Source organism: Lactuca serriola, chromosome 9 (genome assembly GCF_051521515.1).
Source record: "Lactuca serriola cultivar US96UC23 chromosome 9, Lser_US96UC23_V15, whole genome shotgun sequence".
NCBI classification, from domain to species: domain Eukaryota; kingdom Viridiplantae; phylum Streptophyta; class Magnoliopsida; order Asterales; family Asteraceae; genus Lactuca; species Lactuca serriola.
This window is the reverse complement of record NC_136416.1, coordinates 32,851,320-32,871,637: the sequence shown is the minus strand read 5'-3', so window position 1 is coordinate 32,871,637 and position 20,318 is coordinate 32,851,320. Positions and strand designations below refer to the sequence as shown.

Below are 20,318 nucleotides of genomic sequence, written 5' to 3'. Positions count from 1 at the left end.
CGAGTTTTTCCCCTTTTTTCATGTTTGCTGAGTGGAGTTATTAGTCATGGGTGGACTCAGTGAGTCGGAATCCAGACTCATCCATGGAGGGACTCGGCGAGTCAATGCCCTGACTCGACGAGTCCAAGGAAATCTTCTTACCTCAAGAACAGACTCGGCTAGTTATTCATACAACTCGACGAGTCTCAGCATAGAGTGTTCTTCGGATGAAGATGAACTCGATGAGTTGTTCATACAACTCGGCGAGTAGAATGAAGGACTTTTGGACATCAGTTTAGAAGAAGAACTCGTCGAGTTAATACCTAACTCGACGAGTAAAGTCGGGATTAAGGAAAATCGAATAGGATGAGACTCGATGAGTTGGCAAGCCAACTCGACGAGTCAGGTCAACTGGAGGTTGACTTTGACTTTGACTTTGACTTGGTCAGGGGTAAAATGGTCATTTTACCCCAAGGGCAGTTAGCAGTGTTTGATTGAGTGTTTTGTGGGAAATTACAGCCGGAGGATTTCCAAAGCAGCAGTAGCAGGCAGACAGTTCCCACGCAGATCAGCAAGTACTACGAGGTAAGTTACCTTCCAGTAGCAGTGGGTCTACGGCCACAATGCCGGTCCGCCAGTAAGATTTGTATGTTAGATGATTGTCTCTGTGATATTCATCTAGGGTTGCTACTACATGTGATATGTTTATGTGCTAGTATGATATGATACTATGTGCTAGTGACAGTAGGGAGATAGTCCCCAGATTACCGGTCGATAGGGCCGAAGGGGCGGTCATGCCTAGCCTTGCTAGATAGATTATGTGATATGTGTTATGTGGTAGTAGTAGGGGTGAAATAGTCCCAAGTATCCGGTCGAGAGTACCGAAGGGGAGGCCATCACCCAGATATGCTAGTCAGTATCCGGTCGAGAGGACCGAAGGGGAGGCCAGCACCCAGATATGCTAGTCAGTATCCGGTCGAGAGGACCGAAGGGGTAGGTCGGGCACCCAGATATGCCTGACAATATATGTATGTTACGTGGTTATATGGTATGTGGTACAGTGGGGGAACTCACTAAGTTTCGTGCTGACGGTTTTCAGTCGTTGTTTTAGGTACCTCTTGTGTCAAGGGGAAGGAGCTGGCACGGTAGCGACGCATCACACACACGCTTTTGTTTTCCGCATCACGAGACATTCTGGGATTTGTACTCTGACATTTTGATTGATTACATGTTTTGGTTTTCAGACATAGTATATGTTTATGAAATGGATTGATCAGACAATGTTTATTTACAAATGATTTTACTAAATATTGATTGAAAAATGAAAATTTTGGCCCGTATTTTGGGATGTTACAGTTTGGATGGTCTAGAAGAATCACTTCAAGTTGTTGTATCTTGAGAAACAAACATCAGGTAGCTGACGAATTTGTTTTAAGAACAATGTATTAAACACATGTCTCGATCTTTTCTATTTTTTTATTTGTTTTTTTGTATTTCCGTAATATTATTCCTACACCCCCACCAATATTCCACTTCCTATCATATGGTTTGATATAGTACATTAGCAAGGAAAACTTAAAATTTATATTCAAATAAAGATTAAAAATGGGACAATTTTTTTTAGCTTAAGAATTGACCAAACATGGTTGATCTGATGCAGGTAAACTTGTAAATAATTGATATGATTTGATGTATACATATACAAGAAATACATAAAGTTTGACAAAAAAAAAAGAATGTTCAAAATTTATAAAATGACAATTAAGGGACTGGTTTAAACATGAAAAACAAAGTTTAAGAAATGATCCCAAACTTAAAAATGATGATGCTTTTTAATGAACATACACATACAATAAACAATAACAAAGCTTGGTCAATAAAATAGACAAATTACTTAAATGGTCAAAATGACTAAAATGATCGTTTTGATTTAAGATAGAGTATTTTTAGTACATAAGCCGTAACATCCCAAAAACACAGTCTAAAAATTTCGTTTTAATTTAATAATAAAACCATAAATAACTCCATCACATAAAAATCATAAGTCATGTATCAAATCTCATGTCAAAATATATCAGAGTATAATCATCCCAGACTAAACAAATGGTGTGTGCATTGCAATCCTCCCGAGCTCCTCTTTTGAAAATTGAGTACCTGAAACCAAAAACCAAAACTGTGAGCACGAAGCTTAGTGAGCTCCCCCAAACTACCACATACCATACAATAACATATAAAGCATATACTGGGCCTCACCCACTGCATCGGACCGAAGTCCGGAAACTACATCGGACCAAAGTCCGGAACTAACCAGGGTCTTGCCCTCTACATCGGACCGAAGTCCGGAAACTGCATCAGACTGAGGTCTGGAACTAACCAGGGCCTTGCCCTCTGTATCGGACCGGAGTCCGAAAACTGCATCGGACCGAAGTCCGAAATTAACCAGGGCCTTGCCCTCTACATCGTACCAATGTCCGGAATCTGACTGAACATAGCATGACATAAGCATAACATATAGCATGATCACCTATATTGCATACTGAATCAGACCGTACTCCGGAACACATAACACATAATCCTACCTGAGTCACGAAGACATCAAGCATACTAACTACTGCATCGGACCAAAGTCTGGAATCTGACTGAACATAGCATAGCATAAGCATAACATATATCATGATCACATATACTGCATACTGCATCGGACCGTAGTCCGGAACACATAACACACATTCCTGCTTGAGTCACGAAGACATCAAACATACTAACTACTACATCGGAACGAAGTCTGGAAGCTACTACTAACTAAACGGGCCGACATAGTGGTCATAGACCCGTTCCTACTGGAAAGGAAACTCACCTCACATTGCTGAAGTCCCGCAGACTCAATCCCACACTGCTGAAGTCCCGCAGACTCAACCCCAGCTGCTAGATGACAGATTTCTGATCTGTCAACATCAAAATAACACCTAATTAATATTTGGGTTCCACTACATAACTATAATTACATTTTTTGGATAATTACTACATTACCCCAAGCTTGGCTTACCCAAGCCCAAGGTCCAATCCATAGGCCCAAAGTCAATTAGGGATCAAAGCCCAACATATGGCCCAATTTTCCAAATTGAGCCCAAACCTCTACATGGGCTTCCCTTAAGGCCCAATTTTCCAGTCCAGTTCAACATGTCCCATTCTAAGGGCCCAATATCATACAACCCTCTAGGCCCAAACTATGGCCCAATTTTCCAAATTGGGCCCAATCTTCCATTTGGGCCTTACCCTAAAGCCCAATTAATTACCCTAGTCCATTTGATTACTCTTGGATGGCCGTCCATTAATAACCCAATCATTAAGGCCCAATAATATACCCAAGTGAAATTATGGTTTCTCATAAAATGACGATTAAGGTTAAGTGTTTCTCACTTAACCCATTAAGGGCTTAACCCACTAAGGACTTAATCCACTATGTACTTAATGCATCAAGTCCATTATTGCTTAGATTAATTTCTGCCAATGATTATTATTTAATATTTCACTTATTAAATAATTCTCGTGTGTGTCCTGATAAATTCTCATATATTATGATTTTCTCAATTAGCCCATTAAGGACTTGATCCATTAATTCCTTTACTTTACTAGATAAATGGCATGGAATAATTTGGGCTTAATTCACAATCCAATCCTAATGGCCCACAAGTGGGCCCAATAAGTCTAAGGCCCAATACTCATAATTAGGGTTTTCCACCAAAACATGGCCCAATAGGCCCAAAACCAATCTCTAAGCCCATTAGGGTTTGCTAGCGGGACACCACCCACTACCACCTCGGGTAGTGGTGGTCGATGGCGGCTCACGGTGGTGGTTATTATTATTTTTATTATTAACCAAAGCTAATTACAATTACAATGTTTAATCCAAACATAAACACACACACACACTAACTAACACACACACACACAACCACACCATGGTAGCCGACGGCGGGCTTGGCGGCAGCCACCACCTCACGGTGGTGGTTTTTTCTTCATTTTCCGGCCAACAAACCCTCACATGACCAAAACACACATACAAACACGATTCTAATTGCTCATAAGGTTCAGCTACCAACTTGGTGGCTCATGGCGGCGACATTTAAAGACTATCGACGGGACAAAAACGATAGCCACCATGGCTGGCGGCCATGGTGGTCCTTCTCTACTATCGGCCAGCAAACACACGTCTGTACACTCTCGCAAACGACAACTTTATTGCAGCACGAGATGTAACAGGTAACGCCTACCCACCACAACATCTCGGGGTGGCAGACGTGACTGGAACACCGCAAAAAGCGACGCTTGGGCTATGGTGGCGACGAGGTGTGAGCAGGAGCGCAACAACCATGGTCGGAGAAGATACGGTGCTTGAGATCGACAACAGTAGCGCACCACCGAGACAAGAACGGAGAAAAAGGATCGAGAGGCTCGCTTCCTAACCGCAACCGGCAACAGCGATAGCCGAGATTGTCGTCGGTGGCTAGAAAATCACGAATCGGCGGCACCCATAACGTCCACTCCTCATCAATTCTTCAACTGATGCATCACCTTAATTCCGGTTTCCATCGGTCTTCGCCATAGCCGATGACAAGAGCCATCCGATGGTGCTAGGTGGTCGGAGTTAGTACCAGCGGCTAGAGGTAGAGAAGGAAGTGGCGGCTAATGAAATCTCATAGGGTTTAGGGTTTCGGGGAGTGGTGACGGGTTATATACCCGGTTACTTCAAATCTTCCCATAATATACCATGCCAGCCCCTCCTTAACTTATTCCTTTCAGTCTAAGTCCCAATTTCACCTTTTTAACCCCATCTTCTGAATTTCTTTACAAATAAACTCTTAAATTACCAATTAGCCCCCTTAACCTCTAAGTTGTTTTCAAAAGAAGTCCCATAATTTACCATTTAGTCCCTACCTTCTTAAATACTTACAAAACTAATCTGGAACTTTGCACTTTTAACCCCTGACTTCTAAAATTCTTCACAATTTATTCCGGGAACTTTATTTATTAATTTATTTAAATGAACCGGGTGTTACATAAGCATATATTATAATATGGAAATGGGTCTAATATAATGTTTGGAACATATTAGTATTGAATTTTATATAATCTTATGAGTTTTAGAACAATTTTGTTTTTTGAAACATTAATTAATCAAAATGCAAAAAATGACATAAATTATGAAAATAAGAAATGTTTTGACATGTAATCATTAGTATTGACTTATAAATAGGTTATAACACGAAAATGTAACGTCCGCGTTTCTAGGCTAGACATTAATGATGATGTAATAGTTTAGGCCAACCTTTGTAACTTGTTTTGAAATAATAAGATGTATTATTTTATTATTATGTGTTTTATGCTTAATTATTATAATTTAATGAATTAAGGGTAAAAATAAGTGTCGAAAATAATTGTTAGACAAACTTGATATATATGAAGAAATTTGTAGTAGTTGAAATAAGGATTACGGAGATATAAAGAATATCAAAATCCGAGTTATAACGAAGAAGTTATGACCTGTCGAAGTTTCGTGAAAAAACCGGCATGACGTTGTGTGACGTAAAAAGTGAATTTACGATAATGTGCTTTTTAGCCTTAGCGATCTAAACGAAAGTCGTATTGTTCTTTAAACCGAGAGCGTGCATAAAAAGAATGCCCAAATTTGACTTCGTATGAGGAAGTTATGATTTTTCTAAGTTTCAGCTTAGCAGTAGACAACTAAAAACTTGAATTTTAGATCAAGTGATTTTTAGCCGACACAACCTAAACGAGAATCGAAGGTCTCGTCAATAGTAGTACAACGGTAAAAAGACAGACGAAAACGGACGTCGGATGAAGAAATTATGAATTTTTAACGGATTTTCCTGTCTCGGTCTGTTAAAAATAAAAATATTAAAAATAAAGTCAAAATTAGCCGACGGAGTCTGAATGAAAGTTGTAGAGTATAATTGTAACGTCCCAAAATTCAAGACTAAAAATTTCTTTTAATAAAACATTACTTAAGCAAATTCATCATTTCAAAACATAAATAGAGTATTAGTTTCCAAAATACATGTTCGTTATCAGAGTAAACATTTCCAGGCTGTCTAAACTATGGTGTGTGCCATGCGATCACCCCGAGCTCTTCCCTCCGCTACCGGAAGTACCTGAAACCAAAACTGAAAACCGTAAGCACGAAGCTTAGTGAGTTCCCCACCCTACCACATACCATGCATAACCACATACTGCACATACTGGGCCACGTCCGCTATCCTGGGCCTCGCTCCCTACCTCGGGCCTCGCCCGCTACAACGGCCCCGCCGCTCCAGGCCCCGCCTGGCTTCGAGCTCCGCTCGGATACAGATCTGTTTCACTTAGGCCTCGCCTGTCACAGGGCCTCGCCCACTAACATATAATAGCACATAAACATATCACATCACATCACATAAGCTCAACACATACTAACGGATCTTGTCCTAAGGCCTCGCCTATCTCTGGGCCCCGCCCTTGTCCTGCTACTGATGAGTCATGGAACCCCGTCCATACTCCTGCTGATAGTGAGGTACGGGCCCAGCCCACCCTCACTCCTTCCCTAACTCAGGCCTCGCCCCTGATCTGCTGCTACTGAGATGTGGAACACCATCCACACTCTGCTATTGGTGAAGTACGGGACCTCGCCCACACTCACCCCCCTACCAGGCACATACAGGTATCACACAGACAACAAGTATGAACTATCACATGAACCATTCCTTGGGCACTCGCCCTCTATCATTGGACCTCGTCCCGTATATCATACTAGCATACTGTGCCTAGGGCTAACCCGGGTCTTCCACTCATAACTACATGGCCGACATTGTGGCCGTAGACCCATTCATACAAAGGGAAACTCACCTGCACTGGCTGAACTGGCTGATGAACCCACTAGATGCTGCCCGACAACTCTCTGAACTCCTACTCTACTCGCTCCCCGAGCTACCAATGTCAAAGCAACACTGAGTCTAACTGACCCCTGAAAGACTACCAAGTCAACTCTGGTCAAAGTTAAAGTCCTGGTCAAAGTCAACCTTCCAGGTCAACCCTACTCGTCGAGTCACCCTACTGACTCGCCGAGTTCATAAGTTCAGAGTCCTTCCACTCGCGAATCTACTCGCCGAGTCAGTCCATGACTCGCCGAGTCTACCGATTTCCGAGTCCTGACCTGTCCAACTCTCCGAGTCTCCATTCGACTCACTGATTCGAGTCTCAACTTGAAGGGTTTGGGGTTCCGCGACCTGACTCGCCGAGTCCAAGAACAGACTCGTCGAGTACAAGGCAATCTTCATCCAACTCGCCGAGTTCATGCCCAACTTCATCCGACTCGAAGAGTTGTTCATCCCACTCGTCGAGATCCTCCTCATCTTCAAGCTACTCGCCGAGTCCACTCAAAGGACTCGCCGAGTCCATCCGGTCCTTCATACATGCAGAGGACTTTTGAGTCATGCAGGGACTCAAATCTGTAGATCTACCCTTCCCAAGCCTATTCCTCACGTAAAGTTGCAAACTTTACGTGTAGAGAAGGAGATCTAGGCAAAATACACCATAAACTAGGGTTTAAGGCAAGGAGGCTCCATAATCAACTCAAGGGCTGCTATTTTATGCTTCTCAAGACCATAATATGCTTAGATCTGAAGTAGCAACTTCAGATCTGGCTTCTAACTCAAAATAATAACATTATGGCTAAAAAGCCCCAACAACCACTCATAAATCTAGGTGCAAAAGGGTCCAGGAACTAGTTTATTACCTCCAAATGCTCAAAATGAACTCACAATCCCAGATCTATAGTTCCTTCTTGCTCCTCCAAGTTCCCTCTTCCTTCTCCAAGCTTTAATGCACCTTCCAAGGCAACAAATGGCTCAAAAAGCGGATATGGCGGCTTGGGTTTAATGTTCTGGACGAAAGAGGCAGTAAAGGAACCCTAGGGGAGAGAATGAGGCGCTTAAATAGGCTCTAAGTCCCGAATTTAGGGTTTTCCTTGCACAGACCAGACTCGCCGAGTCCACTTGGCTGACTCGCCGAGTTGGTCACTTACAACTCGACCTGGATCCTGCTCGGACTTGCCGAGTCCCTCCTTGGACTCGCCGAGTCGACCCCTAAACTTAGGGTTTTCTTTCTTTTCTTGGTCTTCAAAACTTTGGGTGTTACAATAATCTTGCCTATGCGTGCATTTAAAGAACGTCAAAAACGGAACTCGTATGTGAAAGTTATGAATTTTTGAAGTTCGGGGCACAAAATCCGAGAAATTCCGCATGCATTGCTTGGAATCAGCCACGTCGCCTAGCATGCGAGCATGCCCCGTGTCCGTCTGCTGATTCGACCGAAGTGAGGTTCAACCGGAACTCGACGCGTGTCTCATCCGTGGCGTGTCCGAAGCGAGCCACATCTCGCCTGCGAGCCTCCGACGCATGCTGCCCTCGCATGTCCAACGCGTGTCCTTCTCCCTTCCCCCTTCGGTCCGAGGCTTCACCTTATATATGGGAGTTGCGAACCCTCCCGGTTTTGGTTGGAATTTTACACCATTTTTTTATCCTTTTTCACTTTTTCCATCTCCCTAAACTTCCTTATAACCCCCTTAAGCCCTGGTATCATACCCAACACCCGAAGAACGTTATGAAGTGCTCGAAGAACCCGAGAAATTTATCTTTTCGGTTAAAAGTTCAACCTTTGCAATGCCCGTTTTTTTCATTAAAGCTCCCGGTTTCATCAGAAACGATCATTTAAAGAAATGAAGTGCTTCTCGATTATCGTTAAATCATGTAAGTGTGTAGTCACTTTCATCTTACACATAGATATGAAGTGTTTTCTATAAAATATGTGCTATGTGTAGTTATATTGTTTGTTTATTTGAGATGAGTGTTGAATAAATGTTTTATACAAGTTTTAAACTGTATATGTATTTTTATCTACAAATATGTTGGGTAAAACATAGGTAGATGAAATAGTTGATGTGCGTTAAAATGATGAGAGGCCCAGATGTTGTTGTTGTTGATGTTGTAGCAGACTCGCAACCTATAGGTGTTGGTGAACTATATGTTCATTGGTGTACTCCTTCCCCCTCATGGTTGCCTTAAGGACATTTTATGGCTGAGGAATCCCCTTAGCAGTAGTGTTCATCCCGATGATGATCCTTAAGCTAGGTCCCTAATGATAAGTGTTTATGGACGTAAAGTGAGGATAACGGGAACGAGTAATCAGGGTTATTGTTGGTTGATGAAATTAATAAATTTATTGTTGGTTAATGAAATTAATAAATTTATTATTATTATTTGTGGGTTGAAAACCCTATATGCTCACTATTAACTAATTATATAAAGCATGTATCTCACGTGTATATTCAAAGTATTCCAATGTAAATACCTAGTCCAGTTACCGAGTCAAGTCATAGAATAGTTTCCTGTATTTACTCCTAGATATAAGCTTAGATCAGTTAGTAGACTTAGGATATAAATGCCTCTCGTATGTAATCAATAATCATCAATCAGATATACATTCATATATCCCTCGTATTATTATGGTATCAGAGCTTTCAAACTCAGAAGAGTAATCGATCCAGAAGTCACAGCCGCATCCCTTCAACTAGGGTTTTATCTAATGTCTTCATCCAATTCATTCACTCAAGTCACGGTGGCAACTCATCTCACCACCAAACTCACGTCTCACAATTATCCTGTCTGGCGTAAACAAGTTGAGACTACACTAATCAGTCTCGCATATGAAGATTTTATCCTCGGTGAACCCAACATGCCACCAAACAGATCAGCGACAAAGAAAACAAACCAATTGCAAATCCAGAATACCTTCTCTGGTTTCGGAAAGATCAGATGCTACTTAGTGCGATACTAGGTAGCTGTTCGGAGTCCATACAGCTGCTCATCTCATATGCATCTACCGCACGAGAAGCCTGGCAGCGCCTGTTCTCCAGCTTTGCCTCTACATCCATGTCAAGAATTATCTCCCTAAAATCGAAATTAGCCAAAAACCCTAAGGTAAATCGCACCATTACCGAATTTCTACAAGAGATGCGATCTCTTGCAGATGATCTTGCCCTAGCCCAGAGTCCTGTCTCATAAGAGGATCTCATGGTCTACATCCTCTCACGACTTGGTGATGACTACAGTACAATCGCAGCTGCCATCAAGGTTAGAGACACACCCATCTCTTATTCGGAACTATTTGATAAACTTACAGACTTTGAAAGATCCCTCAAAGAATCCTTGACTACAATTGACAATGTTCCCACCACTGTCAATTACACTTCTCGACAAACAGGGACCAATCAAGGCAATCGCAATCAGCCACACTATCAACAAAACAACTGAAAGTATCACAATAACTCTCAACGAGGGGGCTACAGGGGTAACTCAAACTGATCATGTTCCAACACTCAAGGAAATCGCCCAAACCGCAGCAATGAATTCTGTCAGTTTTGTAACATTCCAGGACACCTCACTCGTGACTGCAGAAAACTTGCAAGATTTCTTAGGGAAAACAACATTACCACAGAGAAATCCACAACACCGGTTGCCAATGTTACCACCTCCAATCTGGTGTCTCCCACCTGGCTGTTCGATACCGGCGCTTCCAATCATGTCACCTCTGACAAACAAACACTTCACAATGTGTCAGAGTATGGAGGACCTGATGAGATAGTTCTCGGTGATGGTACATGTTTACCCATAACTCATATTGGTAACACGTATATCAATACACCTCAGAAATCATTGTTTTTGTCCAAAGTGTTACATGTTCCACGATTAAAACGCAATCTTGTATCTGTTGGTAGTTTATGTGATACTAATTTGGTTTCGGTGGAATTCTTTCCATCTCATTTTTTTGTGAAGGATCTTCACACGGGGGCGCGCCTCATGCGAGGAGAGAGAACTGATGGAATCTACACCTCCAAGCTATCTCCAAGACTCCAAATCCATGCCACATTCAAGAACTCTCCACTCAGCCTCCACCACAAACTCGGTCACCCTTCAACGCAAGTGTTCAAAACTATTGTGTCTAGCTTAGGTTTAAATTCAAAATTTGATTCCAATGTTCATTGTTCCTCATGCTCTATGAATAAAAGTCATAAACTTCCTTTTGGTTCTAATTCCTTTGTCACTTCAAAACCTCTTCAATTACTTTATTCCGATGTCTGGGGACCTGTACAACAATCCATTGATGGTTTCAAATACTATGTCATTTTTGTAGACTATTTCACCAAGTATATCTGGCTCTATCCCATGAAACGAAAAAGTGATGTTGCACTCATTTTTCCCACCTTCAAATCGCTAGTTGAAAAGTTCTTCCAACACCAAATTATTTCCATATTCAGTGACAACGGTGGTGAGTACTTGGGACTCTTACCCTTCCTTCAAGCACATGGAATTTCTCATTACACAACACCTCCACACACTCCTGAACAAAACGGGGTGGCAGAACGCCGCCACCGACATATTGTTGAAACCGGCCTAGCCTTACTCCACTTTGCCAAACTTCCTTTAAAATTCTGGTCACATGCCTTTCAAACTGCAACCTACTTAATCAACCGACTTCCTACACCCATACTTGACCACAAATCACCTTACCAATGCCTATTTAACCAAAGCCCGAACTATACCAAATTGAAACCATTCGGTTGCTTATGCTATCCTTGGCTACGTCCGTACACTACATCAAAACTACAACCGCGATCAAAACCATGCCTCTTCATTGGTTATTCCGATTCCAAGTCAGCATACAAATGTTACGATCCGGAATCTCAAAAACTATATCATTCAAGACATGTTGAATTTATACTCAATGAATTTCCCTCGGTCTCCACTGAGCCATCAACATCATTACCCTCACCCGACAGCTTCCTCACCCATGAAACCTCTCCCACCACAAATATTCCTAACCTGCCACAAATAAAAACTACCTTACCAAATCTACCCAGCAACACAAATATTCCCAATGAACCTCTACCTACTGATCCGTCGTCTCCAATTCAGCCACATTCACCAACCCTGCCCAACTCTCCTATACACCTCCAATCCCCTGCCACACCTACATCACAAACTCCACAAACACCTCAGCCTATACAACCACCCGAAACTGCTCCTGTCACAGCCACTCGCATCCGCAAACCAAATAAAAAATATTATAATCCTTCCTTTGTAAACACTACCACGTTACACCCTATACCCCCTAGTCTTGAACCTCACACACACACTTAAGCCCTCAAAGATCCTCTTTGGCGTCAAGCAATGGATGCTGAATTTAATGCACTTCTTACCAATGGTACATGGGAGCTAGTTCCAAAAGAAAATCATTATTCCATTGGGTGCAAATGGATTTTTAGAATAAAAAGAAAACCCGATGGTACCATTGACAAATACAAAGCTCGTCTAGTGGCAAAAGGGTTTCTCCAACAATATGGCAAAGACTACTTTGACACCTTTAGCCCCGTTACTAAACCGGTTACCATTTGTACCGTTATCTCCATTGCCCTATCTCAAAACTGGCCAATTAGACAACTTGATGTCAACAATGCTTTCCTTCATGGCACCCTTCATGAAGAAGTATTCATGGAACAACCACCTGGCTTCATACACCCTCAATACCCCTCACATGTATGCAAACTAAAAAAATCCCTTTATGGCCTCAAACAAGCACCACATGCGTGGTACATTGAACTCACCACATTTCTGCTTTCAGTTAGCTTTTGCAAATCTAGAGCTGATCCATCTTTATTCGTGTACAATCATCATAATGTCCTTGCTTACCTTCTTGTGTATGTTGATGATTTTGTACTTACCGGTAATAACTCCTCCTTCCTCACTCAGTTCGTGTCTACCTTGTCCAATCGTTTCTCTCTAAAAGATTTAGGACCTCTTCACCACTTTCTTGGTGTTGAGGTCATTCCAACCAAATCGGGTCTCTTCCTATCTCAACATAGACATGTCCAGGATCTTCTCACTCAGTTTTGCATGGATGGAGCCAAGGAGGTAGCCACACCATTGAATCCCTCAATCACTCTCTCTTTGCATGACGGGTCCGCAAGCACAGATCCCACACCTTATCGCAAGCTGGTAGGCTCTCTTCAATATTTAGCATTTACAAGACCGGATATATCATTTGCTGTTAACAAGTTGTCACAGTTTATGCATGCTCCAACTGATACTCATTGGCAATCCTTGAAGAGAGTACTACGCTACCTAAAGGGCACTATTTATCATGGACTCTACCTCACAAAAAATTCTTCCATGGATCTCACGGCGTTTTCGGATTCCGATTGGGGAGGTGTAACAAATGGTGGACGCTCTACAACTGCATATCTTGTGTATCTCGGTCCGAATATCATCTCATGGAGATCCTCCCACCAAAAATACGTATCACGATCATCTACGGAGGCGGAGTACAAGGCTCTTGCAAACGCCGCAGCTGAAGTTACTTGGGTTAAGAATCTCTTACTCGATCTTGGCATCAAAATTACAAAACCTCCGCTCCTGTATTGTGACAACACCGGTGCAACATACTCTTGTGCTAATCCTATATATCACTCAAGGATGAAACATGTAGCCCTCGACTACCACTTTGTTCGAGAACAAGTTACCGACGACTCTCTACGTGTACGACATGTCAACTCCTTTGATCAACTAGCCGATGCATTGACTAAACCTCTCACTCGCTCCCCATTTCAACGACTTCGATCCAAGATTGGCGTATCCGATGGATCCTCCATCTTGCGGGGGCGTATTAACTAATTATATAAAGCATGTATCTCGCGTGTATATTCAAAGTATTCCAATGTAAATACCTAGTCCAGTTACTGAGTCAAGTCATAGAATAGTTTCCTGTATTTACTCCTAGATATAAGCTTAGATCAGTTAGTAGACTTAGGATATAAATGCCTCTCGTATGTAATCAATAATCATCAATCATATATACATTCATATATCCCTCGTATTATTACTCACTAGGCTCCCAAGCCTGACTCAAGAATAGTTGGACGATGACGAGTGATTTTGGATTATAAGCCAGTAGATGTAAATAACTGTTGAAAGGCCTATATTGTACAGTTTATGCTTTTGGTTTGTATCGATGTGGACATTCCGAGTTTTGTAATGAAATGAAAATACATTTATTTAAGAAATGCTTTGATAAATATTTTTATCATATTTTGTTTTGGGGACAAATTCCGTAATACTTTTTGAAAGATTACTCTGATTTTATTTTAAAAGCATAAACGAAATCGGTTTTTTCTGGCCGTGAAATTAAGAATGTCATAGAAAGTAACATAAACGAAATCCTAAAACTCAAGAAAAACATATTTCTTCAAAACATGATGTATAAATTAGAAAAATATCAAAAACCAAATTTGATGCTATTTCCCATACAGATCACAAAACCGAAGGCATGTTGAAATTCATGACATGGCATACCAATACCTACCCGATTAATCTTAGGAATCAGGTCAAGCTAATGACCCGTTCTTAAATCATAGTGTAACACCCTCAAAATATATAGATACACTTGTACATACAAATAATTGTGAAAAATAAGTATGCATATGGTGGTAAATACTTCATGTAGTGAGAGTGCTTTAATATGTTGTATATTGTGTATGAAATAGGGTATAAGTAGATGTTATAACCTAATAGTTACTATGTTGTGTGTTATTAGTGCTCTAAAACGACTTTGGACTGTTTGGGGACATGATTATTTGATGATTCCCTTGATTTGCAAGAAAAAAAAATTATAATGCCTAAATACACAAATAGACAATTAAACATACATGTAAGTCTAAGTTTTAAAGGATCGAGTAATTGAAAAGGAATGTGTGAGATGGTTTGAGAAGAACATAACATAATGTATGAGATTTGAACAATGGCTAAAGCTCTATAGTGACATATGGTCCATCTAACCATTTGTATACAATATGTTACCAAAACCAGATGATTTACTGAAAGATGTACGTTTATCGTCGAAGGGGTTTTCTAAGCTCTTAAAATTACAGATGCTAGAAAGGTATGCAAATGAGGTTAATGTTCGGGAAAGATGATGATCGAATATTTAAAGTAATCATATTGTGTACATAGTGCATATCAATGTTCTATGGTAACAAACCATATACATCAAGAAGGTCCCATTGCCTTATTTGTATCGCAAGTTGGACGGATAGGAGTTATAACAATTCACAACCACTTCTTGAGTACTAGTCTTCCTTAACTTATCTTTAAGCTTCAAAACATTGAACCCTACTAGTGTAAATGAACTACATTGTGAAAAGTAGTTGGAAATTAAAGTACATCGTCTAAATAAATTTAGAAATAAAAAGAAAACCTTTTGGAAATGTTATTTTATAGATAGGACATTAAAACCTATTTGAAATAATGTATTAGAGAACCAAGGGATAAAATCAAGCCATATGGGAGATCTCTCCCGTTAGTAACCATAGCCTTAGGCTAGTAAATGGTAGCCCTTTGGACTTGTCAGCACAACCCTACAATACAAAGTCGTAAACCTAGTACAAAGTCCCTGAGCCCTATGGTTGGGGCCGAAATTGAGGATTCAAATGGGTCGGAATCATATTTGTTGGTAATTCTGTGCTAACTCCTTTCTCACTAAAAGTCACAGTTTTGGGAGTTTGGGAATTCCTTTTGAAGGTCAAAAATTCCTAAATTGAAGAGATTGAATCTTGGATTGATAATCACACAAAGGTAAACGTCTCAACCCCTTTCATATCACGTTAAAGATGGAGATTATGGGTTTTTGCTATGAATAAGGTGAAATGCATACTAATAGAACTTTACGATGATAATGTGGTTGGTGTCAACTTATGATGACCAGTTTAAATAAATTCACTAATTGATCAAGTTTTGTTTATAAATTCTCTTGATAAGTATTTTATGATGTGTTGAAGAGTAGAACCCTTTTGGATTAAGATAAAACCTTAGATGGAGTATAGAAGAGTAGAACCCTTTGGGATGAAGTTAACAATGTTAAACGTGTTAATTGATTTTGTAGTCGTTATAGTTAAGTCAAACTTGATCAAAAGAGTAGTGCAAGTTTGATAAATGGTTAAGGGGTAAGTACCCGTTATAGTTAAGTCATACATATGTAGGTTTACTCTTGAAGGTACAAGGAAATAAACATCATCTGGTCACAACTTAATAAGGTGAGTAACTTACAGTATCTACACCTTTGAGACATGCATTTATAAATTTTATAAGCATGAACAACCCCAAATAAATGTGTATGTTTACTCAAATTCAATGATAACCCGGGAAGGGTAGGTCAGTGATGAATCTATGGTGTAGGATAATTTCATAGCTAAAAAGAGGTTAAATGGCAACTGAGATGTAATTATTTTTCTCAACTAACCCTTGAAATCACTCCTACTGTTTGATATTCTTATGTATGCATGCAGATACTTTCGAACCAACACTTCCATAGTCCAAATATGAAGGCCAGTTATCTCAACTCTCCATAAGTCAACACTTGGTCAACCAAACAACACAGAAACAACCCAACCCCAAAAAACTGCCCCCATTTGGCATGACACCTCAGCAGAAGATGAAGATGAAGATGAAGAATGAGGACCAAATTACAGATTAACAGAAATTGACCTATATCTATGCATCAAGCCATTACACACACACACACAATGGAACAAACAAGCAGAATAAGAATGTTCATAACACTGGCAACAATGGTGAGACCCTGTGTCTTGATGGCTTCCCTAATTTCAATTTTTTTTTCAAACAAATCGACCAGGGCCCCACCTACATTTCATACCAACCAGACAAGACATTACCCATGAGGAGGAGAAGAGACATAAAAGACTTTTCAGTACTTGTAACCAATACCATATCATACTTTCAGATACCATATCATAGAGAAACACAACCTTTTTCTTCCTTTTTTTTTTCCTTTTCTTCATCATATCTTATCAAGCTTCTCAGCTTTCACAACAGGATTCGCCTTTGCAATTGCATCACGACCCGCACCCCGGTAATCAAAAGGACATTCATGTTTATCAGAGTAACGATGAGCAGAACAAAACAAATTACCACATTTGCAGTTGAATCCTGTCAGACCAACACGCTTCCGACATGTGGCGCATCTACTGGGACCCACTTTCACCTCCGGGACTACTTCACTTGAAGAAGAAGAAGAAGAAGAGTCTGTTTTTGCTTTCATGGGGACCACGTTTAATTCCACCGGAGCTGCTGACTGGGCGGTGGCGGCTTTCATGGCGTCCGCCACAGCGTCTTTTCCGGTGGTGTCGTTCCCACCACCGCCATTGACGATGTTGTCAAAAGATGAAGCTGCAAGCTTGGCGTTTTCCTGCTTCAATATCATCTCCTTGTGGCATTTGGAACACATGTTCATGGTGGCTGCACTACCGAAGAACCCACAGTTGTTGATGCAGAGGATTGGGCCCTCTGGAGCCTGGCATCCTGTTTCTTTTGTGGATTCCATCTGTCAAAATTCCCTGCATGACATCATACAATCATACATCATTAAGATAGATAGATGTTGAGTTCTATTTACCATATCAAATCGTTTAGAAGCTAATAATTGAAATGGAAATTGAGAAGATGAGAAAAACAGCGCAAGATAAAAAGTGGATATTGGATGATAAGCTATTACCACAAGGATACAGTCGAATCAAACAAAGAATGCGGTGAATACATAATTGAATACAAATCCAGATTCTTATGAACAATAGAAGATAAAACCCCAAATAATTATATCATCATGTACGATTTTACATACTATCTACCTTTTCAAATTACCTATGAAAACCAGGGTGCATAACACAACACCATCATTACTTAGAAAGTGAATACATACATGGTTCATACATAGCTTTCACGACACGAAAGCATCCCCAAAATTGGGATTAAAAAAAAAAAAAAAAAAACGAGCAATTAAAAGAAATTGAAGGAAACCCTAATTATCGTCAAAATTAGGCGGAATTGATTTCAAAATCATCACAACTATCAAACATCGATGGCCAAGACCGATCTATACTGCAAAACATAAATACAAACACACGAAACACGGATGATTTATATCGATCTCGATGGCGAATTCATGTCATAAAATTCAAACAAAAACCATTCGATTGAAAGACAATATGGGAAAAGAAATCAAATTTACCTGTAATTGAGTAAATTAATCGATGAGATGGTTGAAAAAGGCGATAGATGAGGGAGGAGAGATATTGAAGATGTTTGATTTTTGATTTTTTTGGGGGATTGGGGTTGGGGTTGGGGTGGGGCGATGATATTATTGTGATCCCCTCTCGGTCGTTCGACCTATTTAAGACTTGCTTTCTTCCTTCCTGCCAACGAAACGCTCATTTTTCTATTACGTAGTCGGTGAGGCCCAAATTTCCCTTCCCCAAACCACTAGTTTATTACCCTTTTGCCATTCGATCATTTTTCATTTTTCAAACTAAAATTAAAAGTAAAATAAATAAATAAATAATAATAACATTTTTGTTATGTTTGTTTCAAAAAAACTATTAAAAATAATAAAATTTTCCCCCAATAACTACCAATTTTATATTGTCCACTCCGATTGGGGAAGATTATCAAATCAATGTCGTTTTTATTTGAGATTATAAATACAAAACTTAGATGCTCCTCTACAATATATGGTTACCAAAAAAACCAATTTGATATAATATGTGAAGAACACTCTTAGATTTAACTAGTTTCTTGATTTTATATGATTTGATTATGCAAGATCCATATATATATATATATATATATATATATATATATATATATATATATATATATATATATATATATATATATATATATATATATGTGTGTGTGTGTGTGTGTTAAATTAAGTTTTTATACTCATCAATCCAAACTTGGATAAGATTGACAAAATTTACGAAATAATAATGATAAATTACTTTCTGAAAAAACTTTTCAAATAATTTAGGGGCTGTTTGTTTACCACTTAATGTCTCTTAAAAGTGGTTATGTCTGAACCTTAAGGATTCAAATTGTTTGTTTAGCTCTTAAAAAACGATCTGGAAATTAAAAATGTATCTAATTCGGTAAGATCTAAAAGGGCATCTGGAAAAAAAAAAGACGCGCTTATCCTCGTGCCCTCACACACTCGTTCATCTCTTCCTCACCTCCCACAATCGCCTCTACTTCCGACGCCAGTCACAGCCCCCTTTCCGGTCGTCGTTACCCTCCAACACCTCCTCGCATCGTCGATCCCATACTGCATCGCCTCCCCCATCGTCCTCCGATCTCCTTTAATGTTCAGGTACGAAATTGATGCCTCCCTTTTTTGCGTTTAGTTCTGTCATGTTCCCAAAATCCGATCGGCACCCACCCTATCCTTCTCTCTCTAAAATGGTGAGATTTCACGGATCGAGTTATGAAGAATCTTAAGTATGTTTGCTTGAATCGAAGGTAATTTGCTCGATTTCTCTGTGTTATAGATATTGCAGCCTTTGTGTAACTGTGATTTGCAACTTGTAGCGCGGATTTTGTGAATTTCTTTCTCCCTTCATCTTTGTGTTTATTTGTTGAATCGAGGTTTGACATCTGTAACTGGAGCACTCGTTCATCTCTATGTTTATTTGTTGAACAATATCGTTGAAAATGTGCTCTTTGTTCTAATTTGTTCTCTTTTGTTGATATATGTGTATGTACAGCTGAAATCTATTGCTGAATCTTGTTGATTTGTGCTGAAATATGATTATGACAGCTTGGACCAATAACTAGGAACGATGGCTTGGAGCAATAACTTGGACATCCAACTTGGACAAATAGCTTGGTTATTTCTTCTACTTTAATTCAATATTAAGTATGTTTTCCACTTCATTCTAAATCCAAAATTGGACCACAAAGTTTTGTTGTGTCCGATATCAAATTTGCCTTATATACAAATGTTCACTCCATACGTCCTAACTTATATTAGGTTATAGTCTATAAGCACATCTTACACTCATGTTAATTCCAATTACACAAAATGATCGGTAAAACTAAAATCACCAACACTTTTGTGATTTCGCAATGGAGTGTGTGAAATGAGAATTTATGAATTAAAATGTTTGTCTTGAGAAGCAAATAAAGAAACATGTTAAGGGTTAGATAGTTAGCATGTTGTCCTCCCGCAAAGGAGATTCAGTCTTGATACCTTTTTTCTGTTTTTATGCGAATATTACATGATGATTTTCATTTTTTGAAATTTACAGTTTAGCCATATAGACTTATCTAACATAATAAATGAAAATCAATTTGCCAAATATTATGTTCACAATGAATTTGACACAT

General features: G+C 39.8%; 1 protein-coding gene across 2 annotated transcripts; it reads right to left on the bottom strand.

Annotated features, from left to right (window-relative positions):
* Positions 1 to 16,585: 16,585 nt before the first annotated feature.
* Positions 16,586 to 18,337, bottom strand: LOC145072631 (A20/AN1-like zinc finger family protein). 2 transcript variants are annotated; one of them, XM_079019089.1, is made up of 3 exons: positions 18,166 to 18,337; positions 17,955 to 18,035; positions 16,586 to 17,494 (listed from the first exon to the last, which is right to left on the bottom strand). In XM_079019089.1, the coding sequence occupies exon 3, from the start codon at positions 17,479 to 17,481 to the stop codon at positions 16,939 to 16,941; it is 543 nt and encodes a 180-aa protein (XP_078875215.1). In that variant the 5' UTR covers positions 17,482 to 17,494; positions 17,955 to 18,035; positions 18,166 to 18,337; the 3' UTR covers positions 16,586 to 16,938. The 2 variants fall into 2 exon arrangements, with proteins under 2 accessions (XP_078875215.1, XP_078875214.1); XM_079019088.1 differs by lacking the exon at positions 17,955 to 18,035 and having other exon boundaries at positions 18,166 to 18,333.
* Positions 18,338 to 20,318: the final 1,981 nt, after the last annotated feature.

Excerpts from the sequence above, each read along its gene's own strand:
- LOC145072631 (XM_079019089.1), bottom strand. The coding sequence starts at position 17,481 with ATGGAATCCACAAAAGAAACAGGATGCCAGGCTCCAGAGGGCCCAATC.